Source organism: Aotus nancymaae, unplaced genomic scaffold (genome assembly GCF_030222135.1).
Source record: "Aotus nancymaae isolate 86718 unplaced genomic scaffold, 86718_ANA_hifiasm-v0.15.2.pri h1tg000033l, whole genome shotgun sequence".
Taxonomy (NCBI): Eukaryota; Metazoa; Chordata; class Mammalia; order Primates; family Aotidae; genus Aotus; species Aotus nancymaae.
The window spans coordinates 41,259,429-41,281,265 of NW_026988447.1; the positions used below are offsets into that span (position 1 = coordinate 41,259,429).

General features: G+C 32.9%; 1 protein-coding gene across 2 annotated transcripts in view; it reads right to left on the minus strand.

Moving 5' to 3' along the window:
* FAT4 (FAT atypical cadherin 4) overlaps positions 1-21,837 on the minus strand; it is a 178,510-nt gene that overhangs the window by 82,945 nt on the left and 73,728 nt on the right. For both annotated transcript variants that reach the window (XM_064383905.1, XM_012473052.3), the window contains exons 3-5: positions 10,734-10,865; positions 2,697-2,958; positions 1,051-1,401 (exon numbers count right to left, since the gene is read on the minus strand). In XM_064383905.1, coding sequence (XP_064239975.1) covers positions 1,051-1,401; positions 2,697-2,958; positions 10,734-10,865 — 745 coding nt within the window. The remainder of the gene's footprint in view (positions 1-1,050; positions 1,402-2,696; positions 2,959-10,733; positions 10,866-21,837) is intronic.

A 21,837-nucleotide genomic window follows, 5' to 3' on the forward strand; every position in this document is an offset into this window, starting at 1 on the left:
AGGGAAAATACAGTAGTGATTTTCTTGACAATTCAGTTAAAGATTGATAATCTGTACAATGTTTTCTGTAATACTATATTATATGACATGTGTATTTAAAAAATAGGTGTTAGAAGAAAGGACAAAGGAGTCAACTATTAAAAGAATGTTTGCTTATTGCTTTTGCAATAAATACAAATCAAACATATGTAAAGTATAAATTTAGTGCAAAATTTTAACTTGATCATTTAGCATAAATTAAACAGATCTGAGACTGCACTTTGAGTTAAAATGAAAGCTGGCTAAAAGATTATTAGCTAGGCAGTACACGGTGACTCACGCCTGTAATCCCAGCACTTTAGGAGACTGAGGCAGGGCAGATCACCTGAGGTCGGTAGTTTGAGACCAGTCTGACCAACATGGAGAAACCCTGTCTCTACTACAAATACAAAATTAGTCAGGCATGGTGGTGCATGCCTGTAATCCCAGCTAGTTGGGAGGCTGTGGCAAAAGGATCACTTGAACCCAGGAGGAGGAGGTTGTGGTAAGCCAAGATCACATCATTGCACCCCAGTCTGGGCAACAAGAGTGAAACTCCATCTCAGAAAAAAAAATTACTAACTATTTTTCAGTCAAAAATATGAAACTTAGTTTTTGCATTCATAAGCATTTTTCCTTAAGTCTTTGGTTACATTTTGCTTCGAAATTGTATCATTTTCAAGTTAAAATAATATATGTAAACTTAAATATTTTTATTTATCTAACAATCTTCAAAAAAGTGGTCTTATGACTTCTACATTACTAAACTGCAACACTACCCTACACTTAGAGGGAAAAAGAAGATAAAGTTTATAAAATAATAAAAGGCATGTTTTCTGTTATAAATAAAAATTTAACTGATAAAGTACTTAATTTTTAAAATCCTCTATAGTTCAGTTATAATTCTGTCCCTCAACTTTAAACCTATATTCACAAAATGCATTTTTTGTGACAGCTCAACACAATAAATAAATCTAATATAAATCTGATGACAGTTTACAGATGTTTTAAAAATTATATTAAAATACATACCATCATCTGCATCAGTAACATTAAACACAAGAACAGTAGACCCTACAGGTAGATTCTCCATTAAAGATGTGCTGTATGAATTCAAGCTGAAAATAGGTGGATTATCATTTATGTCTAGAATATTGAAATAAACTCTGATGGTAGTAAATTGTCCCCCACCGTCTTCGGCTCGAACAGTGAGGATATAGTATTGCTGTACTTCATAATCTAATACTCGTGTCAAATTAAAGACTCCAGTAATGGGATTCAGGAAAAAGATGCCATCTTCATCATCTTCATTCACAATATATGTAATTTCTCCATTCGCACCAGAGTCATCATCTGTGGCTAAAATGGCTGCTACCAAAGAACCTATGAAAAGAATAAATTAATAGTATAAAATCAAGAAAGCAAGAAGTATTACCAAGAGAATATAGAGAAAGACACCAAAAAATGTATTTGTACAGTAAAATATCTTAACTAGAGAACCACTATAAAAATATAGTGAACATAACATTCTACAGATTTCTATATTACCATTTCCCTATTTCAAAAAAATATGTGACATATCAGATATCCAGTGGACCTCAGGTTTCAGCATACATTTCCTGAAGAATTAATAATACATCTGATGTTATGCTTCCATCTAACAGTACCAATCCATAAATACACTGATGAATTCAGTGAACACATAACAGAGCATATTGCTAGTGTCAGGAACTGAGGACTCCAAGAAATATATGGGCTTATGCCCTGGTGATATCACTCTAGAACTCATGTGGTAATTGCAATAACTAAGGCAAGAAATAAGTGTGATGGGATTTCCATAAAGGACACGCTCAAGATGTCTTGGGAAGTGAAAAAAAAATGCAGGTATGAGTCCCCTGTAGAGGTTTAATGACTTTGCCAAATGGAGTTTCAAAAATGTATGGCTTATGAATAATCATTCCAAATGTAATTCAGAATAAAATTTTATTTTGACATTAAAATTTCCAATAATGGCAATGAAGCGCGCACACACACACACACACACACACACACACACACACACACCAGAAACATGGATATTGAGTACTCAGACTAAAAAAATCACAGTATGTTCAAAGAAGCAAGATTATAGTAAAGATTTGTTTTCTCATAATACTTATTATCTGCTAATACCCAAGCCCCATGTTAGCAAACTCAATGTACTTTCTAAATTATCCTTATCTTAAGTCTAACAGTAATTATTGCTTCCATTTACAGAAGAAAGAACTGAAACTAAGAGAAATAATTAACTTGCCTTTGGTCACACTCGCTATTATTTACAGTTTTCATGTATCTTTTTTCTTTTGCTGTTCTTTTTATACACAGCAGCGAAATCACATTAGACATTTTTAAAGCAGAAAGAATACCAAAACTTTGGTTTCCAGGAAATTAATAACCCATGTCACAAATACTTTCAGACACATAAATGGCTAACCTCATTCATCCTAAAAAATCTAGCCATTTGCTTGGGAATTTTACCAAAGATGGTTAATGAAAAGATCTAAAAATCCAGCACATATATTTTTATAATTAGAAGTATAAGTAAAAATGAATCACTGATTAAGAACAACCAAAACATAGTATGTAATTTTGGTTAAAGGTGATCCTTGAAAAATACACTGAAGAGACCCATCACCTACCAGGGATTGTGTCCTCTGGAATGTCAAAAGAGTACACAGGTCTGGAAAACTTGGGTGTGTGGTCATTCACATCACTAACAGTGATATTAATTCTCACATCTGAGGACTGAAGACCATCATCAGCACGAACCAGCAATGAATATTTGGAACGGCGTTCCCTGTCCAACCGCCTGGTTGCTATCAGATCTCCGGATTCTGGGTCAATGCGAAAACTATCATCAGCTCCACTAATGATAGTGTATGTGACGAGAGCATTTGCACCCTGAAAAAAGAGACCAGGCACCTTAGATATTGGAAGTAGAAAAGCATTGCTCCTTTTATTTTCTTTTGATCACATATTTGACAAAGTAAGGCTTTTTGGCTTTAAGTTCATATGAAATTACTGGATTTCAACAGGCAATGAGAGATAAACTTAACTAAGGTGGTAAAGGCTTTGCATGCTGAAAATTACAAAACATTGCTGAAAGAAATCAACAAAGACACAAACAAGTGGAAAGACATCTCAAGTTCATGCATTGGAAGACTTAATATTGTTAAAATGTCCATGTTATCTATGCAATCTAGAAATTCAATGCAATTTATATCAAAATCCTAATGGCAGTTTTTCAGAGAAATAGATAAAACAATTCTAAAATTCATATGAAACCACAAAGGTGCCTAAATAGCCAAAACAATCTTGAGAAAGGTAAACAAAGCAGAGGTATCATGCTTCTTGACTTAAAATATACTACAAAATAACAGTAATGAATAAAGTATAGTGGGGGCATAAAGACAGACACAGAGACAAATGGAACAGCATAGAAAGTCCATAAATAAATTCATGCATGATAGCCAACTGATACTCCCTAGGGTGCCAAGGATATATAACGGGGAAGCAAGTAGTGTTGGGAAAACTGGATATCCATATGCAAAAGAATGAAAATATACATTATACACAAATACCAATTTAAAATGGATTAAAAACTTAAGACCTGAAACTACAGAAATCCTAGAAGAAAACTCCTGGAAGATAGCCTGGGCAATAATTTCATTTATATGACCCCCAAAACAAATAACATAATCAAAAGCAGACAAGTGAAAGTACAACAAACTAAAGTTTCTCTACAGTAAACAATCAAGAAAATGAAAAGGCAGTCTGTGGAATGTGAGAAAATATTTGCAATCTGTATATCTGATAAAGGGTTAATTTTCAAAATATATAAATAAGTCCTACAACTCAATGGCTAAAAGTTTGGTAATCCAATTAAAAATGGCTAAGGTCTCATATAGATGTTTCTTTAAAGAATACATAAAAATGGCCAGAAGGTATAAGAAAAAAATACTCAATATCACTAATCATCAGGGAAATGCAAATCAAAATCATAATGAGAAATCACCTCACACCTGTTAGAATGTCTATCATAACAAATAAACAACAACAACAAAAAAACAAATGTTGGTGAGGATGTGGAGAAATGGGAACCCTTGTACACCATTGGCGGGAATGTAAAATGATGCAGCTGTTGTGGAGAACAGTATGGAGGTCCTCAAAAAAGTAACAAATAGAATCACCATACGATCCAGCAATCCTTTTTTCACAATGGCCATAATTTGGACACAAACTAGATAGCCATTAACAAATGAACAAATAAAGAAAAGGTGGTATAGGTTCAGCATTCCTAATCAAAAAATCCAAAATCCAAATATCCCAAATTCTAAACATTTCTGAGTGCCAATATGATGCACAAAGGAAATGCTTATTGGAACATTTCAGATTTTGAATTTTCAAATTAGGAATGAATGTTGAATCAGCATGTGTAATGCAACTATTCAAAAATTAAAAACAAAAGGAACTTGAGACACTTCTGGTCCCAAATATTTCAGATAAGAAACCCAACCTATATATACATACAAGGGAATATTATTCAGCTCAAAAAAAAAAAAAAAGGAAATCCTGCCGTATCTGACTACATGGATGAGCCTTAAGAATATTATACTAGATAACTCAGTCACAGAAGGACAAATACAGCATGATATATATTTATATATATGAAGTATCTAAAATAATCAAACACACAGAAGCAGGGAGTAGAATGGTGGTTTCCCAGGGCAGACAGTAGGGAGAAATCAGGAGTTTAAAAGTCATGAATATACATCTTCACTTAGGGAAGAGAAACAATTTCTAGATCTACTGTACAACATTATGCCTATAGTTAGCTACACTGTATTGTACATTTAGAAATGTTTTAAAAGACCAGATCTCACATTGAGTTCTTATCACAATAAAATAAAAATAAAAGCACATCAAATGAATATAATATTTTATAGTCTTTCACTATTGATGTGTTTGGCTTACTTAACATTGTTGAACATTGTGTTAGAGTGGACAGTTTTAATGTAGAACAAAAGAAGAAAGTTAAACTAAAATGTTAGAGTATCAGTCCATTTTTGAGAACCTCAAATGTAACACAATTTTGTCTCAATTCTATGACCAAGGAACCTGGATTTGTTTTAACCGAAAGAAAGCTTTTAAGGATATTGATATTGCAGTATGGACTAGAGTAGGGAGAGGGCAGAGAAGGGAGAGCGTGAATATAGTTTGGGCCCAAGAGACTGAGGCTTCATTTCCCCCAAGTTGGTGAAACTTCCTGTTCTGTAAAATGAAAGTCCGTGTTCTGTAAAATGAAGGCAGGGGTGATTTCCTATGAACTCTCAGGTCTTTGAATCATGAGCCTCAAAACTCGGAACTAGAGAGACGGTGGAGAGAAGAGTAGAATATTCATAGTGTTTGCTAGCTGCTAATCACTACTTTGAGCACCTCAATTCCAGGGCACAAATTAATTTAATTGTTAAAGGCAAACTAGCAAGGTAAGTACTATTAGAATGCCCATTTTAAAATAAATCAAGGGACTGGAACCCTGGTCATCTTGCTCCAGAACTTACTCTGAATCTCAATTAAGCCAACATAATGCATGGGACAAATTAGTAAAATTTGATAGATTATTGAAAATATAAATAATATGAATAGCTCTCATTTGCTCAACGTTTCCATATACATTCTCACTTTTTTAACAACCCCATATGAAAAGTAAAAGTAAAAAAGAAAAAAAAGTATTTTTAAATTCAAGTTACTTTGGCTGGGAATTAAGAAAGTACTCTTACTGAGGACATTTCAAGCATAGGACCTGCTTTGATGCAGGATAAATTATGAAGTGAAATTTTATTTGCGGTGTATTTAGAGATTAAAGGATAGCTTCATAGAAATGGTTATCTGGCAATTAGATATCTGGGAATGAGGTTTAAGAAAAATACTTGAAGGTCATTTTATGTGTGCGTCAGTTAAAGCCACAAGAGTTCAGAATTTAAATTAGAATAGATATAAAAAGGATCAGCCACATAAACACTGAATAAGGATAGTGAAGGAACGGGAAGAAGTAAGAGAAGCAAGGATGGGCAGAGGAATACCGAAGAGAGATGTTTCTCAATTCTGTATATTACCATCAAAGTACTGGGTTAAATATACCCTGTGCTGATTGAGATATGATGCTCTGGGGCCAGATTTTGGGGTTGAATCTGTGCTTCATTTATTAGTCATGTGGCATTGGACCACATACTTAACCTCTCCAAGCCCATATTTCCTCATCTGTACACTGGAATGATAATATCACCTGCCAAGAAGGATTGTTTTGCAGATTAAATTAGTTAATATATATTTTAAAAACCTGGAACAACCCTTGACAAATAGTAAGTACAGGATAACGATAGTTGTTATTTTATTCTTATTCTTACTATTTTCTTATAAGAGAAACATGATGGCTTAAATGTATTTGATGACTTAGACTTCTGCAAATGAATAATCTAAATCAAAATATAACTCCAGTTGCCATATATCCATGGGTATTGGATTTTCTATTATATGTAATTATTGATCTTGACACTGAGGTATAAGTAGTGTTGGAATTGTTGACTTCAAAAATTACCCTTTAATTTAAATATACTTACCTAAAACAAATATATCATTTATTATAATTAACTTCTAAAAATGTATTTATTAAAATATTCAGACTCAGCGCTCCCAAGAAGAATCTCAGGAAGAACGTAAGTTTGGAGTGTGTAGGCTTGTAAAGCTGACACAGTGGGGGATTAAAGCATTCATACAACTTTTCCATTATAGCTTATGTACATTTTTCCTTCATGGTCAAACACAAAAAGAGATGATTTTCAACAGTCTAAAGCAAAAATATTCCCTCTATATTTAGTGTTAGTATGTACTGCATTCTCCAGGACAGTCTTAACATTAGTAAAGTGAATGCCTCAAAGCACATTTAAATTTAATAATGGAACAGCTGAGTCTAAGACATTACCCACATTTACCTTGTATATTCAGGTGTATATTGAATATCTAATCTATATTATAATTTTATGGTTTAACAAAATGATTCAATAAGCATGTGAGACTTCTAATCTGACCACACTCTGTACTATTTGTTCTGTTTCACTAGGAATTCCATTATTTTAGTAAAGTGGGTGAGGTATGGATGTAACTACATTCAATTCTGACCCATGAAAATGGTAAGCACTTGGAAATTAAGGGAAAGCAAAGAAACAAAAACCTGTTTAATGGTATTACACAAATGGTTTGATATTTAGAAATACCCTGTCCACAAAAAAACTGTAATAAATAATAATATTCCTAAAACTATAATAATTTTTCTGCAAGCATATCAGACTGTGTTGATAAAAAACAATCTTCTTCATATTCAAAATCAGCTGATGCGGTGAATTCATAATACTAGTGAATATCTGAAAACGTCTGGCCAAGAGTAACGATTTAATTAGGTCTTCTGAAAAGTCTATTTACTTAATATCCAAAATATGTCATATCAGCAACAAAACTGGAAACAAATATCGTGTTTCATCTACAGTGCAGTGGAAATAACGCTGGATAAAAATATTCTGCTCTCCTGACAAACCACAGAGACAAAAGCACATGGAAGGAATTCTAAAAGTAAATAGCTATAAATTGCAAATGCATATTAGAACCTTAAATAGTATTTTCAAAAACAAGTACGCTACCACGAAGCAAAGTTTGAGTATCCTGGCCCATTACTAGCATAATTCTGTTTATAAAAGGGAACAAGAGACAAGCAGAGTCATGTGCTTCTAAAAGATGTAAATCCTGAACCAATATGTTTCAAATGATATCAAATTAAGTTCAATATGTAAATGTTGTTTTCTAAAATTGCAATTCCTTTATCCAGGCTTTATGCTACAGCGCCCTACAAGAGCTCTTATAGCATACTAACACTTGTATGTTAGGTAAAGTAATTAATGAAAAGTACATAAATGATTTTTAAAAATCTACACAATTGGCTGATGACTTACATAATCTTGAGTCCTACTCAAACTAGATGAAGAAAGGAAATAGTCAGGATTTGAAAAGAGAGAAAACATGTTAAATATTTTCCCCCAAATTCGGCTAAGAGGTAAGGAACTGACAATAAAGTAGAAAATAGAATAAAGGTTTATCTAAAAGCATTAATATTTATTATAAGCAACTAAAAACAACAACAAAAAGAAAACAGCCAGGACGTCTAAATGCCATAGGCAGCCATTCTGCTTAGCATGAGACCAAAGAAATGTGAATTAGTTACTCATGTCAAGTGTTATAACCAATCAGCAGTCATTAAAATATTATTCAAATGTTTAAGAAGAAAAACAACTTTGTGAGCTTTTTCTTTAAAAAAACAGTGGTAGTTTTACTAAAATGGCACCCCATCCTTTAAAGTTGTAGGTACACCGATTTACTCCCTTCCACCCTCTTTGCCTTTCTACACTCACACACAAAGGCATTTATTTACAAAGAATGTGGTGATCTTTATGCCTTCAGGCACAGTCACACCTCATACATATTGTCAGCATCCCTCTCTACCCTTGAATTGCTTGTTTATTTCTATACTATAGCCTTATACTTTTCTGGTCCTAATTCTCCCACTCTGTCTCATCTCAAATGTACTTCTTATATATCTTACCTATCATCACTTTACATTCTGTACTTTTCTTAACTAGGATATCTAAGTGATAACACCTGCAGAGTTATTCACACTTTTGTAAACTTAAAAAACAAAGTTCAGTAGAAATACAAATTCAATAAAAAAAGCATTGGTCTAAATACCTAGAGGTATAAGGACCTTCTTAGGCTTCCTCAAGTCTCATCATAAATGTAAACATAGCTTAAAAGATGAAAGCAATGCAAGTGTGTGCACACATAAACAAACACACATGGAAGTCAGATGGAGAAAAATAAACACGCTGGCTGTATTGCATTTATACTTATACTTCTAATACCTATTTGAAATATTCTTAAAAAAGTATTAGAAGGGAAATAAAATTATAACAGTATCAAGAGAATAGTATTAAAAGGGTTCAGTAGTGGAATCTCTGAAATAACCAGTTCTTAAGAGAGCAGTATAATGATTAAGACAACTAAATTTCCATATAAATTTTACCTGTTATTCCTATAACTCATATTGAATAATCGCACTCTAATCACAATATTCCATGGAGTAAATAGCCTTCCCATTAGAATATCTATTATAATTAACATGATTATTACTTCATTCTTTTGAAGTGATTAAAATAAATCACTTCAAATGAATGAGTTTTATTTGCTGTATTCCTAAAGAGAGTATAACCAACAAAATAGCCATTACAATTTCCATTATTTGATGTCAATTGTCCTATGCCAATTACATGAGGTTTCTTGGTTATTGCTGCTACTTTCAAATGAGAGTTAATGAAATTTTATGAATTGATAAATCCAAATGTATATTTTCAATGATAAACTTAAAAAAATAAAATATTTACTGAATTATGGCTAATGATACCATGTATCTATCAACAACAGAAATGTTAAGTCAGACAACGCTTTCAAAGCTAACTAAATTTGAAATAATTGTAAACTTTTCACATTGTAAAATTGAGTAGAAGGAACTAAACATAAAACATCATATCTGTTCTAATAGAAAATTGCAGTTCTCTAAATGTCTATGTTTTATTCTGTTCTTTTTTATTAGTTAGATTTTAGCAAAATTTATAAATGTCTAAGTCATTACATTTCTGTATTGACACTTAAACTTATTCTGTTATTTATTTATTTATATTTTTAAGGTTAAAGAAATAATATATTTATAAAGCACTTACTCATATGCAAAAATCAAGTTTCTGATATTTCTGAGTTTAGATGAGAAAAAGGAAATTAAATTCTCTGTTCTGTTCTGTGTTGGGCTTGGTTTAAGAGGAAAGCGGTAAGGAGATACTGGGGTCTGGGAAGTTATTCAGCTTTCCTCAACTCCAGATAATTAATTAAACTCCTAATCTAGTAAGGAGAAAATAAGCTATGGAGTTTTTTCATAAGAAAAAATATAAATCACAAATTATTTGTTTCCATGCCATTTGAAGCGTAATAATTACTTAGCTGAACTGAATATATGAATATAGAAAATAGTAATCTAAAGTATGCCACCAAATTTCACATTCACCACAAAAAAATGCAATTTTTTTAATTAAAGGAATTTAAAAATCTTTAGCTTGCCCACATGATATCCTTAAAATATATAGGAATATTATTGAATGATATATTTTGTTTTGAGCATATATGTATATATACAGATATGTATGTAAATTAAATAAAAAATTGTAAGGTAACCTTAAAATTCTGTAATTTTAAATTATTTGCTTTTAACAACACAAATAAAATAAAAATCAATCCTTAGCTGCTATAAGATAGCCAAGGGGAGTCATAAAGATATAAAATAGAGATCTATCTTTAGATATTTTTATTATTAAAGAAAAAATAATTTAGCTAAGAAACCTAAAGTGCAAGCAGCAAGTGAGTTGTGGATTGCTGAATGCTGCGTTTCAAGAATTAATGTTCTTTGGAAAGGAGCATACAATGCTTACCCTTAATTACTGGGTAATAAAAGTAGTCAACATACCCTAGAAATTTGATAAATCACTGCACTAAGTTTCACAAATTCAGAGACATGCTCGAGCTACCTCATCAGCATCCATGGCTGTCAGCTGCATAATCTTAGAGCCATCTCCAATGTTCTCCTCCACAGTGAGATCCAGCATGTCGGTTGGAAATACTGGTGGATTGTCATTGATATCCTGAAGTGTTATTTCTACCTACAAAGAAAAAGGAAACAATGTGTGAATGACTCCCACGTGTCTACAAGAAACCAGTTAAAATAAGTACCAGGAATCCATGCAATTAAGACTGCCAAAATCAATCAGAACCTTTGCATATAACATCCAAACAACAGAAACTACCCCTAAAGAAAGTTGTGAAATCTTTATAGGAAAGCATAAAGTCGAAGTAAAAATCATCTGCCTTGTTGATGAGTAACTGATTTTAAATAGTGGCCGTGGAGTTTATAGTAGAAAAGGTCCACTGGTTAACTGTCATTTTAATTTCCAGATTTGCACATCACTGTGGAATTGTCAAGGCTCAGCACTGTCTGTCATTCAACCATTAAATGCTGCCTGACACACAGAGGAGGTGGTGTAAAATTTCTTGCTGAAATGTTTACATATTGGCAAGTAATGTCTGGGGGAAATGAAGTTCACATGTTGTTTTAAGAATCACTCAGAATTTCCTCCTTTAAAGTCTACCCTCAACCTTTAGTGGAAGAAAAATACAACTTTTTTTTCTATTTCCACTCCTATCAGCACTCTCTATTTATGACTAAAGCTAAGCGATCATTTCTTTCAGATGTCATGTGGGTGTAGGTTGCAAATATTAATAGCTTTGTTTAACAGATCCTAGCCAGAGTTATTTGTTTGCTCCCCACCTAAGAAAATTTGTTTAGAAGAAAGGATTTGTTAAATGTAAAATTAAAAAAAAAAACAAAACTGTATTTTCTCTTTTGAGTTAGGTGCTACTAGCTCAAGTTCTGGTAAGAAAAGGGAAAAGACAGCTGTTAATAAAACCGAAATCTTCCCAGTTGGATCACAAAATTAAATCATGGAGAAAAACCCACCCATCCATTAAGCTTGGATATAACCAAGGCATGTTTCTCACAGGATAAAAATTTCATCTTTTATAGTTATGCTGTAAAAACTCCATCAGATTTAAGAGTGATGAGTGATGAGGATGAATCTGAAGGAAGTGGGGAGAGCAAAAGAATTCTGATTTTTCCCTTCCCAGGAAGAATGGAAGCTGTAGGAAGGGGAGAGGCAGTAAGTAGGATTGTCATCATTCTCTGAAAAGGAATGAAAGGGAAATATATGAGAGCTAGACAAATAAATAAATGAGCAATTGATAAAAATAGGAAACCACAGAAAACAATTTATAAAACTATGTACTAAATAATTGTTATACCTCTAGTTTCACGTTTTAGTAGGAGAGTTTTGATCATAAAGCAAATGGCTCAAATGAGTCCAGAGAATGGTGAAGATAGGCCAGTCTCAGCCGTTAGAACAACCATTATTGACACCATTTCCCTTAGGGAAATACTCACCATAACTACAACTGCAGCCTGTAAGATGCATTTGCAACTAACTTGCAGGGTTGTAAATATCATGGGTTTTAGAATTAGAGAGACCAGAGTTCAAATTCTGGTCTGACACTTACTAGCTGGATGAACTCAGGCACTTAATTTCTCTTAGTCTCAGTCCCTCCTTTTAAAATCGGTATAGTAATATGTGTCCTAGAGTATTTTATGAAGACTAAACTTTGATGATATAGTTAAAGAAATGCTTAACACAGTTTCTGGCACAGAGTGAAGTATTCCATAAAAAGTCAAGATCTTGGTTTTCAAGCTGTTAGGACAGCTCTGGAGGCTTCTTAGAGCCAGAGAGAGACTTTATGAAAACGCATTTTAAAATCAGAATTCTAGTCCCCCAGACAGATTCAACTGGCACATACTGAAGGTATACTGAGTTTTCATGTGGGAAGAACTTTAAAGTATATATGTAAACACACAAATACATATATACATATAATTAATGTTCTTGAGAAATTATTAAATATCTTCATTTTATACATGTGTAATTTTTTTGTATATATATGCATAGTCCTTAAAATCAAGAAAAAAATGAAAAATAAAAGGTAACTGAATGCCTCATAATTCAACTCCAAACTTCTAGATTCATAGATTTTAAAAATATTCTAAATTGTCTTTCATCCATAATTTTATGACTTTATTGGGAAAGCAACAAGCCCAACTTGGGTGCACTTGGTGTGTGTGTGTGCATGCATGTGTGCATGTGTGATTTTGTAAATGTCTTTGTGAAGAAATGTATGTGTGTGTTTAAGTTAGTATGTGTGGGTGTATGTAAATGTGTGCATGTAAGTGTGTATGTGCAAGGAAGAACATTAAATTGAGTGTAAGGAAGGTCTAGATTGACAAATATGACCATCAAAGGCACATCAGGAAACGCAGTCACACACTAGAAACAAGTTAGGTATACCTAAAAGATGTCTCGTTTTAACTAGTGAGTCCATGAATTCAGCAAGCCAATTCTATATTTTAATAGTTGTAATAAAATAACCAATATACACACCTGACACTGTTTTAGGTTATATGTGTGTGTACCTACATGCACACTGACAACACACACATATATATCTAAAACCCTGAGTAGAGCCCTATGACATAAGAACTATTATCTCCCATTTGAGAGATGAGTTAATGAATGTCCAGTGGTAAGAAACTACCTAGTGTTACAGAGCTCAACAGTCAGTAAGTTTTCTTTACTGCTATGCTCACCTGTCTGTCTCATGTGTGTGTGTTCTAAAATCATAATGAATCGTATTTTAAAAATATATGCTACAGCTATACAAATATATTTTCATAAATGTGCATATCATTCACATCTGGAATCTGAATCACTTACATAAGAACTAACTAACTATATGATCATGGGTAAGCTAACCAATCTCTCCCTGTCAAAATTTTTAAAAACTAAACTAGGTGATCACTACATAGAGCTCTAGAAGTCTTTGATCCTGTATGCTCTGTGAGATTTTGATCATTTCAAATACAGAAAAGTGTTTCTTTTTGTTTTAGTAGAGATAATGAATTTAGTTAACTACTATTGAGTTCAAAACTACACCTTTTTGAATGATTCTATATAGGCCAGTTTTATATACAGATCTAGACCATTTCATCTTCATTATATTCCGATATGTGCAAAGTTTATATTTTTAGTAAGAATTCCATAGGTCATTTATTTAATAAATCAGTCTTTTCTCTTTCTCAAAATTAGTGTCACATTGGCATTCTAAAAGTGAATAACGACTGGGCACAGTGGGTCACACGTGTAATCCCAGCACTTTTGGAGGCCTACACAGGGGGTCACCTGAAGTCAGGAGTTCAAGACCAGCTTGGCCAACATGGAGAAACCCTGTCGCTACTAAAAATACAAAAATTAGCCAGACATGGTGGTGTGCAACTGTAGTCCCAGCTACTCTGGAGGCTGAGACAGGAGAATCGCTCGAACCCAGGAAGCAGAGGTTGTGGTGAGCTGAGATGGCGCCACTGCACTCCACCCTCAGCAACAGAGTGAGACTGTCTCAAAAAAAAAAAAAAAGAAAAGAAAAAAGAAAAGTGATTAACTTTGTATTCCATTTCTTGAAAATCTAGATACTTTTTCTTAATTGTCCATTCCTTCTTCTCCACTCCACAGTTCCTCAAATATTAATGAAAAGTTTTCAGCCTTGCTTTGCAAATTTCTCTCAGTAGCCTGATGTTTTAATTATCTAAGAGAAAAGATCTGAACTCATTAGTATAGATAAATGTTATCTTCCCATTTCTTCACTTCTCCAGATTCTTAGTGCCATTGTTCTATCTACTAGGAATTACAAGATTCTGAATCCATTTACATGTGATGTGTTTGCTAAATCTAGCATTTATTCATTCAATGTTTTAGAATCTGTCACATAACAAGTATGTGTTAGTCACCAAAATATACAAAAGAAAGTAAGACATGTTACCATCCCTTGCAGAAAATAGGTAATGTACTTTAATAGCAATATTTAAAAACAAAAGGAGTCATCCCTGGGAAAATACACAGTTGACATCTTGTTTCCAGAAGTTTGTCTTCCACAGTATAAATATTCTTTAAATTGCCTTACTTCTTGCCATTAGCTGTTACTATTCCTCCCAGTGATTCTAAATCCTAGTATGTTCTTGGCTCACTCTCTTGGATCTGACACCAACTATTACTATACCTTCTTTTGACTAAGGTTTGGTGTGATTTATTTTAAAATGTTATATAAAACACAGGAATTGAACATTAGAAGTTTACAGAAGATATCTGGAAATAATAATTACAATATTATAATTTTAATACGCTTTTATTTCTATACAATTTAGATCACTTTAAATAATGTAGACAATGGCTATTAGTGGTTTGTTTTAAAATTCCAAGATCTGAAAATAGTCTACACTATTACTTCTAAACTAAAAAAGTATATGTTGTAAAAATTAAAAGACAAATCAAATACTACTACGTAGTTAAGCGTTTAGTGTTAGCCTTGCCCCTCTAAGTGTTTTACATTTATCTTTACACTTGTTTAGACTGGAGGTAAAATAATTTCACTCGAATATACATTTTGCAAAAACACCAATCACATTTCAAACTCAGAAGTTTCTCTTCATGAGTGGCTACATTTTGAATAAAAACAAAACAAAATCTGGCAATAGCTTTTATAACTGAAGTTTTCAGAACAACTTTAAGGTATCAACTGTGAAACTTTGTACAAACTAAACTTTAAAGATGAAAGATGCATGACCCTGTTAAGACGAGGCACTTTTATGTTTTATGTATGCCTACCAAATGTTGACCTTTGTGTTTAGATACTTGGTCCTTTAGAAATGTGTGGTTTCACCTGCTACAATTAGAAGAAATGTAGTTGGTGACTCTGTGTTTGACTTACAATAAATACATTGGCTGCAGCTAATGGTTGAGCCACAGGTATCATCCACTGTCACTACCCTTGTTACCATTTAGGTGCCTTTACAAGAATGGCTTTATTCACTGAGTCACTTGAGCCCTGAGCAGTGAAACGCTGGTAAACGAAATATTTTAGAGACAAAAACATGACTGAGATTAGCTAATAACCAATTCGTTCAAAGATGGTATGTCTTTTGGTAATTTTATAAAGATAAAAGTTAAATTAAAAAATGCCTTTAAATATCATTACCAAATTACTTTATGCCGAAGGAATAAAATCTCTGGTATTCAGCTTGCTGAAGAGTCAAATAGATATTTAAAAATGAAAAAATATTTCTGTGGGAATAGTGCATAAAATAATATCATGCTTTTTTAGTTATTTTTTTCTGTAATATGCAGTCTATCATTTTATTTTGTACTACATCAGAATGATATGTAGGGGATTAATTTTTTAATTGTTTCAGCATACAACTACATAACTAAAGAGCAATCATTACCTAACAATAGCTAATATCAAACCATTATATATTTGTGGATCTAATTATAAAACTATTTCACAGATTTAAATTGATATTATGAAAGTAGAAGATTATATTCAAGTTAAAGGAAATGACTAAAATAGCAAAGTCCATTATGAGCTCATTCCCCAGTTAATAAACTGATAATTGCATGGTGGTTACCACCTCAACCACAGTTATAAACATATTCTTAAATGCATATCCTCTCTGCAGCTTAAATAAAATGGTTGTTAATGAATGGGATGAAAAAAATTTAAGACATATTTTAATTCACAACCTTCCTGCAATCTACATAAAATGGTTCTCAGATAAAGAAGAAAAATAATCTTTTGTTTTCTCTTGGGAGACCATAGGATTTGTAGTACACTGAAAGTTCAGATATCCATTCATTTGCAAGTTGAAATATTAATACTTTTTGTAGGAATCTTAAATATTATCAAGTCTATTTCCACTATTTTACAAAGAATCAAAACCAAGGCACTGAAATGTCAAGTGATTTATCTAAGAAAAACAATGTTAAGCCTCCTACTCCAGGGCATTGATTTTTCCAGAGTTGTGGAGAGAACCAGGGCTGTGGAGCAAGCTGAATGATGTGCCTAAGGCACAATGTCTCTGATAGTTGCACAAAGAGCATGATCTCTTATACAAAATATGCATTTGATGTCAACAACAAGAAAATAATTTCTGAGGAAAATAATATTTGATTGGCTACTTTGAAAAACATCATTTTATCCTATTTTTAGGTACTTTTATATTTTGCCTGTTTTGAGGTACTTTTATATTTATATTAAGATAAAATAATCTGTGAGGGTTTGTCTTGTCAATGCCACTGGAAAACTACTAGACATTCATCAGGAAGACGATAGGTATGTATTAGAAATAAAGAAACTGTAGTTACATTCTCTGTAAATATCAGTGAAAGTGATTGCTATTAAAATGTATACAAAAAGCTGTTTCTTTTTCTTAAAAGATGCAACACATAGTCATTTTCAGAATGGCTTACATCTAAATAGCTGGCGGGATAGACATAAATCACAAACTATAATATAGTAAGACCTGATGCATCAAGGCAAATACTGCTTAATTTTTTGTTTTGTTTTGTGTCAAAAATAATTATTTACAGTATTTATTTTTTGTTTTTGTGAAACTGACACTCTAAAATTAATTTTCTCATGTAATATTAACACTTAAACCACATAAATTATGACAAGCTTTGCACTAAGAATAATGTTTAGACTTCCCAACTGTTATCTCTAAATATATTAAGATAATGCCATCAAGCTTGCTTTTAAATGCAAGCAATTAACAGTTTTGTCAAAAATATTTATTTCAGTAATAGTATTCTGTAGCTCTGATTTATAAAAGTTTATATATCACAGAAATAGGTCATTGCAAATTGCTTCAGGATACTAAAATTCATTCACATTACTTAAATTAGAGACTTCTATATTCTGAGATTCCAAGAGCAATAATGTGCTCTGCTCATTCTGACAACTTATCCATGTTTAGCATGTAACTTCTCCTCTAGAGATATTTCTGTTTTTAAGCAAATCTAGGTTACTTTGACATTTTTATTAGAGTCCCATATTCAGCAAATGTAGTAATAATAAAGTAGATACTCTGATGGCATATAAGGAATGTATTAATCAAGGTTGTCCACTATTACAATGATATTTTAAACCAATTAAATACTATTGATTTCCTAGTTTTGTATGTCCCACGTGCTATCATAATTTTTATGTTATGAAATCACATTTTATGATAATTCAATAACTACTCATAATAATGACTTACTATTTTATTTTCTTTTTAAAAAATTTCTTCTAAAAAAACAGAATATATGTGCAGAATGTACAGATTTGTCACATAGGTGAACATGTGCCATGGTGGTTTGCTGCACTGATTGACCCAATCTCTAAGTTCCCTTCCCTTACCTCCCGCCCCACCACAAGCCTTGGTGTGTGTCATTCCCCTCTCTGCGTCCTTGTGTTCTCATTTTTCAACTCCCACTTAAGAGTGAGACTATGCAGTATGTGGTTTTCTGTCCCTGTGTTAGTTTGCTGAGGATGATGGCTTCCGACTTCGTCCATGTCCCTGAAAAAGACATGGTCTCATTCCTTTTTATGGCTGGATAGTATTCTATGGTGTAAATGTACCACATTTTCTTTATTCAATCTATCATTAATGGGCATTCGGGTTGGATCCATTTCTTTGCTATTGTAAATAGTACTGCAGTAAACACACACATGTGTGTGTCTTTATAGTAGAATGATTTATATTCTTTTGGGTATATACTCAGTAATGGGATTGCTGGGTCAAATGGTACTTCTGGTTCTAGATCCTTGAGGAACTGCCATATTGTCTTCTACAATGGTCGAACTAATTTACATTCCCTCCAACAGTGTAAAAACGTTCCTGTTTCTCCATAGCCTCACCAGCACCTATTGTTTCCTGACTTTTTAATAATTGCCATTCTGACTGGCATGAGATGGTATCTCATTGTGATTTTGATTTGCATTTCTTTGATGATCAGTGATGTTGAGCTTTTTTTCATGTTTCTTGGGTGAATAAATGTCTTCTTTTGAAAAGTGAATAATGACTTAAAATTTTAAAAGCTTCAGAAAAACTATCATTTATATGTTTTGTTCAGAATATCTCCCAGTTTGAGATTGGAATAAAAGGAAAGTAGAATAAAAGGTCCTACACAGTGCCCATTACTGCTTTAAAAGCTGCTACACTAAACACCATGAAAGGCAGGCCATGCCTAAACCTGGAAGAATAACTGAGCTCATTCAAATGTGCATTGCCCTTAATAGGTCATTATGTTGTCATCACAATAACATTTTGCTAAATGATGCCTCAGTTTATGTTGTGTAGGTACTATTGAAATTAAGCGAGGAAAAAGTCTAATCTTACACTCAAAACAATTTTTATTCACCAGAGTGAAACAAGATTCTGGAAGTCTACCATTTACTTTTCTGTATGGAATCTCAAGTGAGGAGTTGAAGTTGAAAGCAAATTAACCAAATTGAAACCCACACCAGGATCCGTACAACTATTATGCTTGAGCTATCGCTTCCTTTGACCCTGAAAAGGAAAACTCCACCTTTCCTGTCTGAGATGAGTTTAGAGTGTGGAATATGAGTTTGCCCACATGTAGTAAAGAGGCTCAGTGCTCGGGGACAGCTCAGTATGACTGCATCGGGGTGATGTGTGTAAAAGAAAACTCTACGACCTGACCTAAAACATGAGAATCATGTATAGAGTTAAATTTAGTCATTAGGAAAAAAAATTCAACACCTACTTGTACTATAGTTTATGGGTTTAGGCTCTAAGTACTTCCATTTCTTAACAACAATAAAGAGCTGTATTGCCACAAAAGGATGGTGCCAGAGTCTGCATATTTCCTTTAAGTTTGTTCTTCATTTTTTTCCCTATTTTGGGAGACCACTGGGAATTCTACTGCCATAAGTCTGGGTGAAATGTTTCACGACATCCAGAACACTTCATCATGTAGCAGAGCCAAAATCTATTATGGTTTGCAAGTGACTCATATTTCAGTTATGAGAACGCCCTAACAAAGAACAGTTTGCATTTAAATGTCCTAAATGTCAGGAATGTAATGTTTGGACTACGTAGGTATGCAAGGCCTGATCTTACTCTATGAACGATGCTTTTAGGTATTTATTTGTTTATGATGTATAATCAACCTAGTTCAAAAAAGTCTGTGGTAACTCTAATAATAGTTTGCTATCTCATCTTGATGGCATTACTGAAAGTTTGAAACTAAAATCTTTTAAAAAATGGGAGAAATCAAATTTTGGTGGAAAGACCTACCATCTCATTCTGTGAAGGACTGGCCGAAGCTATATGGGACTTGTAAGGGGAAACTGATAAGACCACTACCACCTGTATGAATGAACCATAACTTCTAGAAGACACAAGTCTGTTGCAAGCTCAAACTCTATTTACGTTTCAGAAATTATCACAAAGTAAGTGTATGCATTTAGGTGCATTTTTTTCCTTTACAACTAAAAGAAAAAAATGAATAAGCCTTATATTTTACTAGAAAATGAGTATTTAAATATTATGTATAATAAAGACCATTTTATTACATTGTTTCACAGGAAACACTTTAGTACAAGAAGCATGATATAATGGTAATATCTGATGAAGTAACATACAGTGTGGGAATTGAAATACTCCTGTTTTTGAGATTTTAGCCTATTAAGCATTTTGTCATTTACAAGTTTATACCTTAAATTTAAATGATATTATATGTATTTATATATCTGAGAATTTACTTCTCACAAAAATATCTAAGTATTCTGGAATACTTAGGAATGAAGAAAGCATACACATTTTAGATTCTTTTTAGTTTCATTTTTTAAGCAAAGTAAAATTGATAATAATGACTTTTAAAACTGAATGTACTTCTCATATAAGCTACATGTATATAACTGTGACCAATTATATTTCTCAAACAAAAGCAATTACATTAATCTCTCACTGCTAAAACTCTTCTAACAGTCAGCAGCATATGTTCCTGGGATTTTGATGCATTTCTTACTAGGAAGAAATATGTATGAGTAACAGGCAGGCTTGGAGAGTGGCCAGAAGTGACAAGAATGGCTGGAAGTGTGGATAAGACATAGTTAACTCCATTCTTAAAACAAAATGCTTTCCATAACTCACTAAATGTGTGGCGACATAATAAAAAGCTAGTTTTGTTGTGCTTTCAATATTGTTCAAATTAGAACCAAATAAGGATTTCTTTTAAGGCAAAGGCAACCATGTGTAACCACTTCAATTTTTCCTGAAATCAATACTGCATAATTTCTGCATTTTAACAAATTCTTAAGGACGTTCAAAAGTAAATGCAGAATAAAAGATCAAGTTAAAATATGTGTGGTTGCATATGAAACTTACGGACATTTTTATACTATTCTTCAAAACAAACACCCTGCAAAAGCATCCTGTAGTATATTTTTCAATAGATGTTAATCTGAATGCGGAAGACACATATCAAAGGGAAATTTTAGTATAAAACAAACAAACAAAAAATGCCACTAAATTTTTTCTTCTCTTTTTTGCCTAATGTATACTGGATGTTAAGAAATAAAGAAGACTTCTATTAAGACTACTGAAAAATAAAGAAGTGGTTTGATTTCTATTAAAGGCACAAGCTGTGGTAGACTGAATTATTGGTCCCGATACCCCTCCCCATAAACAACTTTGCAGTCTCTCCCACTAAAGGTGAGATTTCTCTCCTTGCCTTTTTGGGGCTCTTTCATAATATTTGCATTGAACAATAGGCTATTTACAAAAATGGCACAAGTAGGGGATTAAAATACACTTACTCTTTTTTACCTCTGCCATGGTCAGTAGAACAATATGTTTCTGCTAGCCCACTACTATCAGAAGGGCAACAGATACTGAGCAGAGGAATCTCAGCTGAAAGATTTTTAGACTGAAGCCAAGCTTCCTAGTTGAGTCTAGCCCAGAGAAGCCCAATTGCAGTTATCCAGCAATGTGTGAAAAGAAACGTGTATTTTTTTTAGGCCTTTGAGACTTTTGTGGCTCCTTAGCATGCAACATTATTCTGGCAATAGCTGACCGATACAAAAGCCAAAACAATGAATTCCTTACCTGGTTATTTTACTTTGTTTTCATGTTCTAAA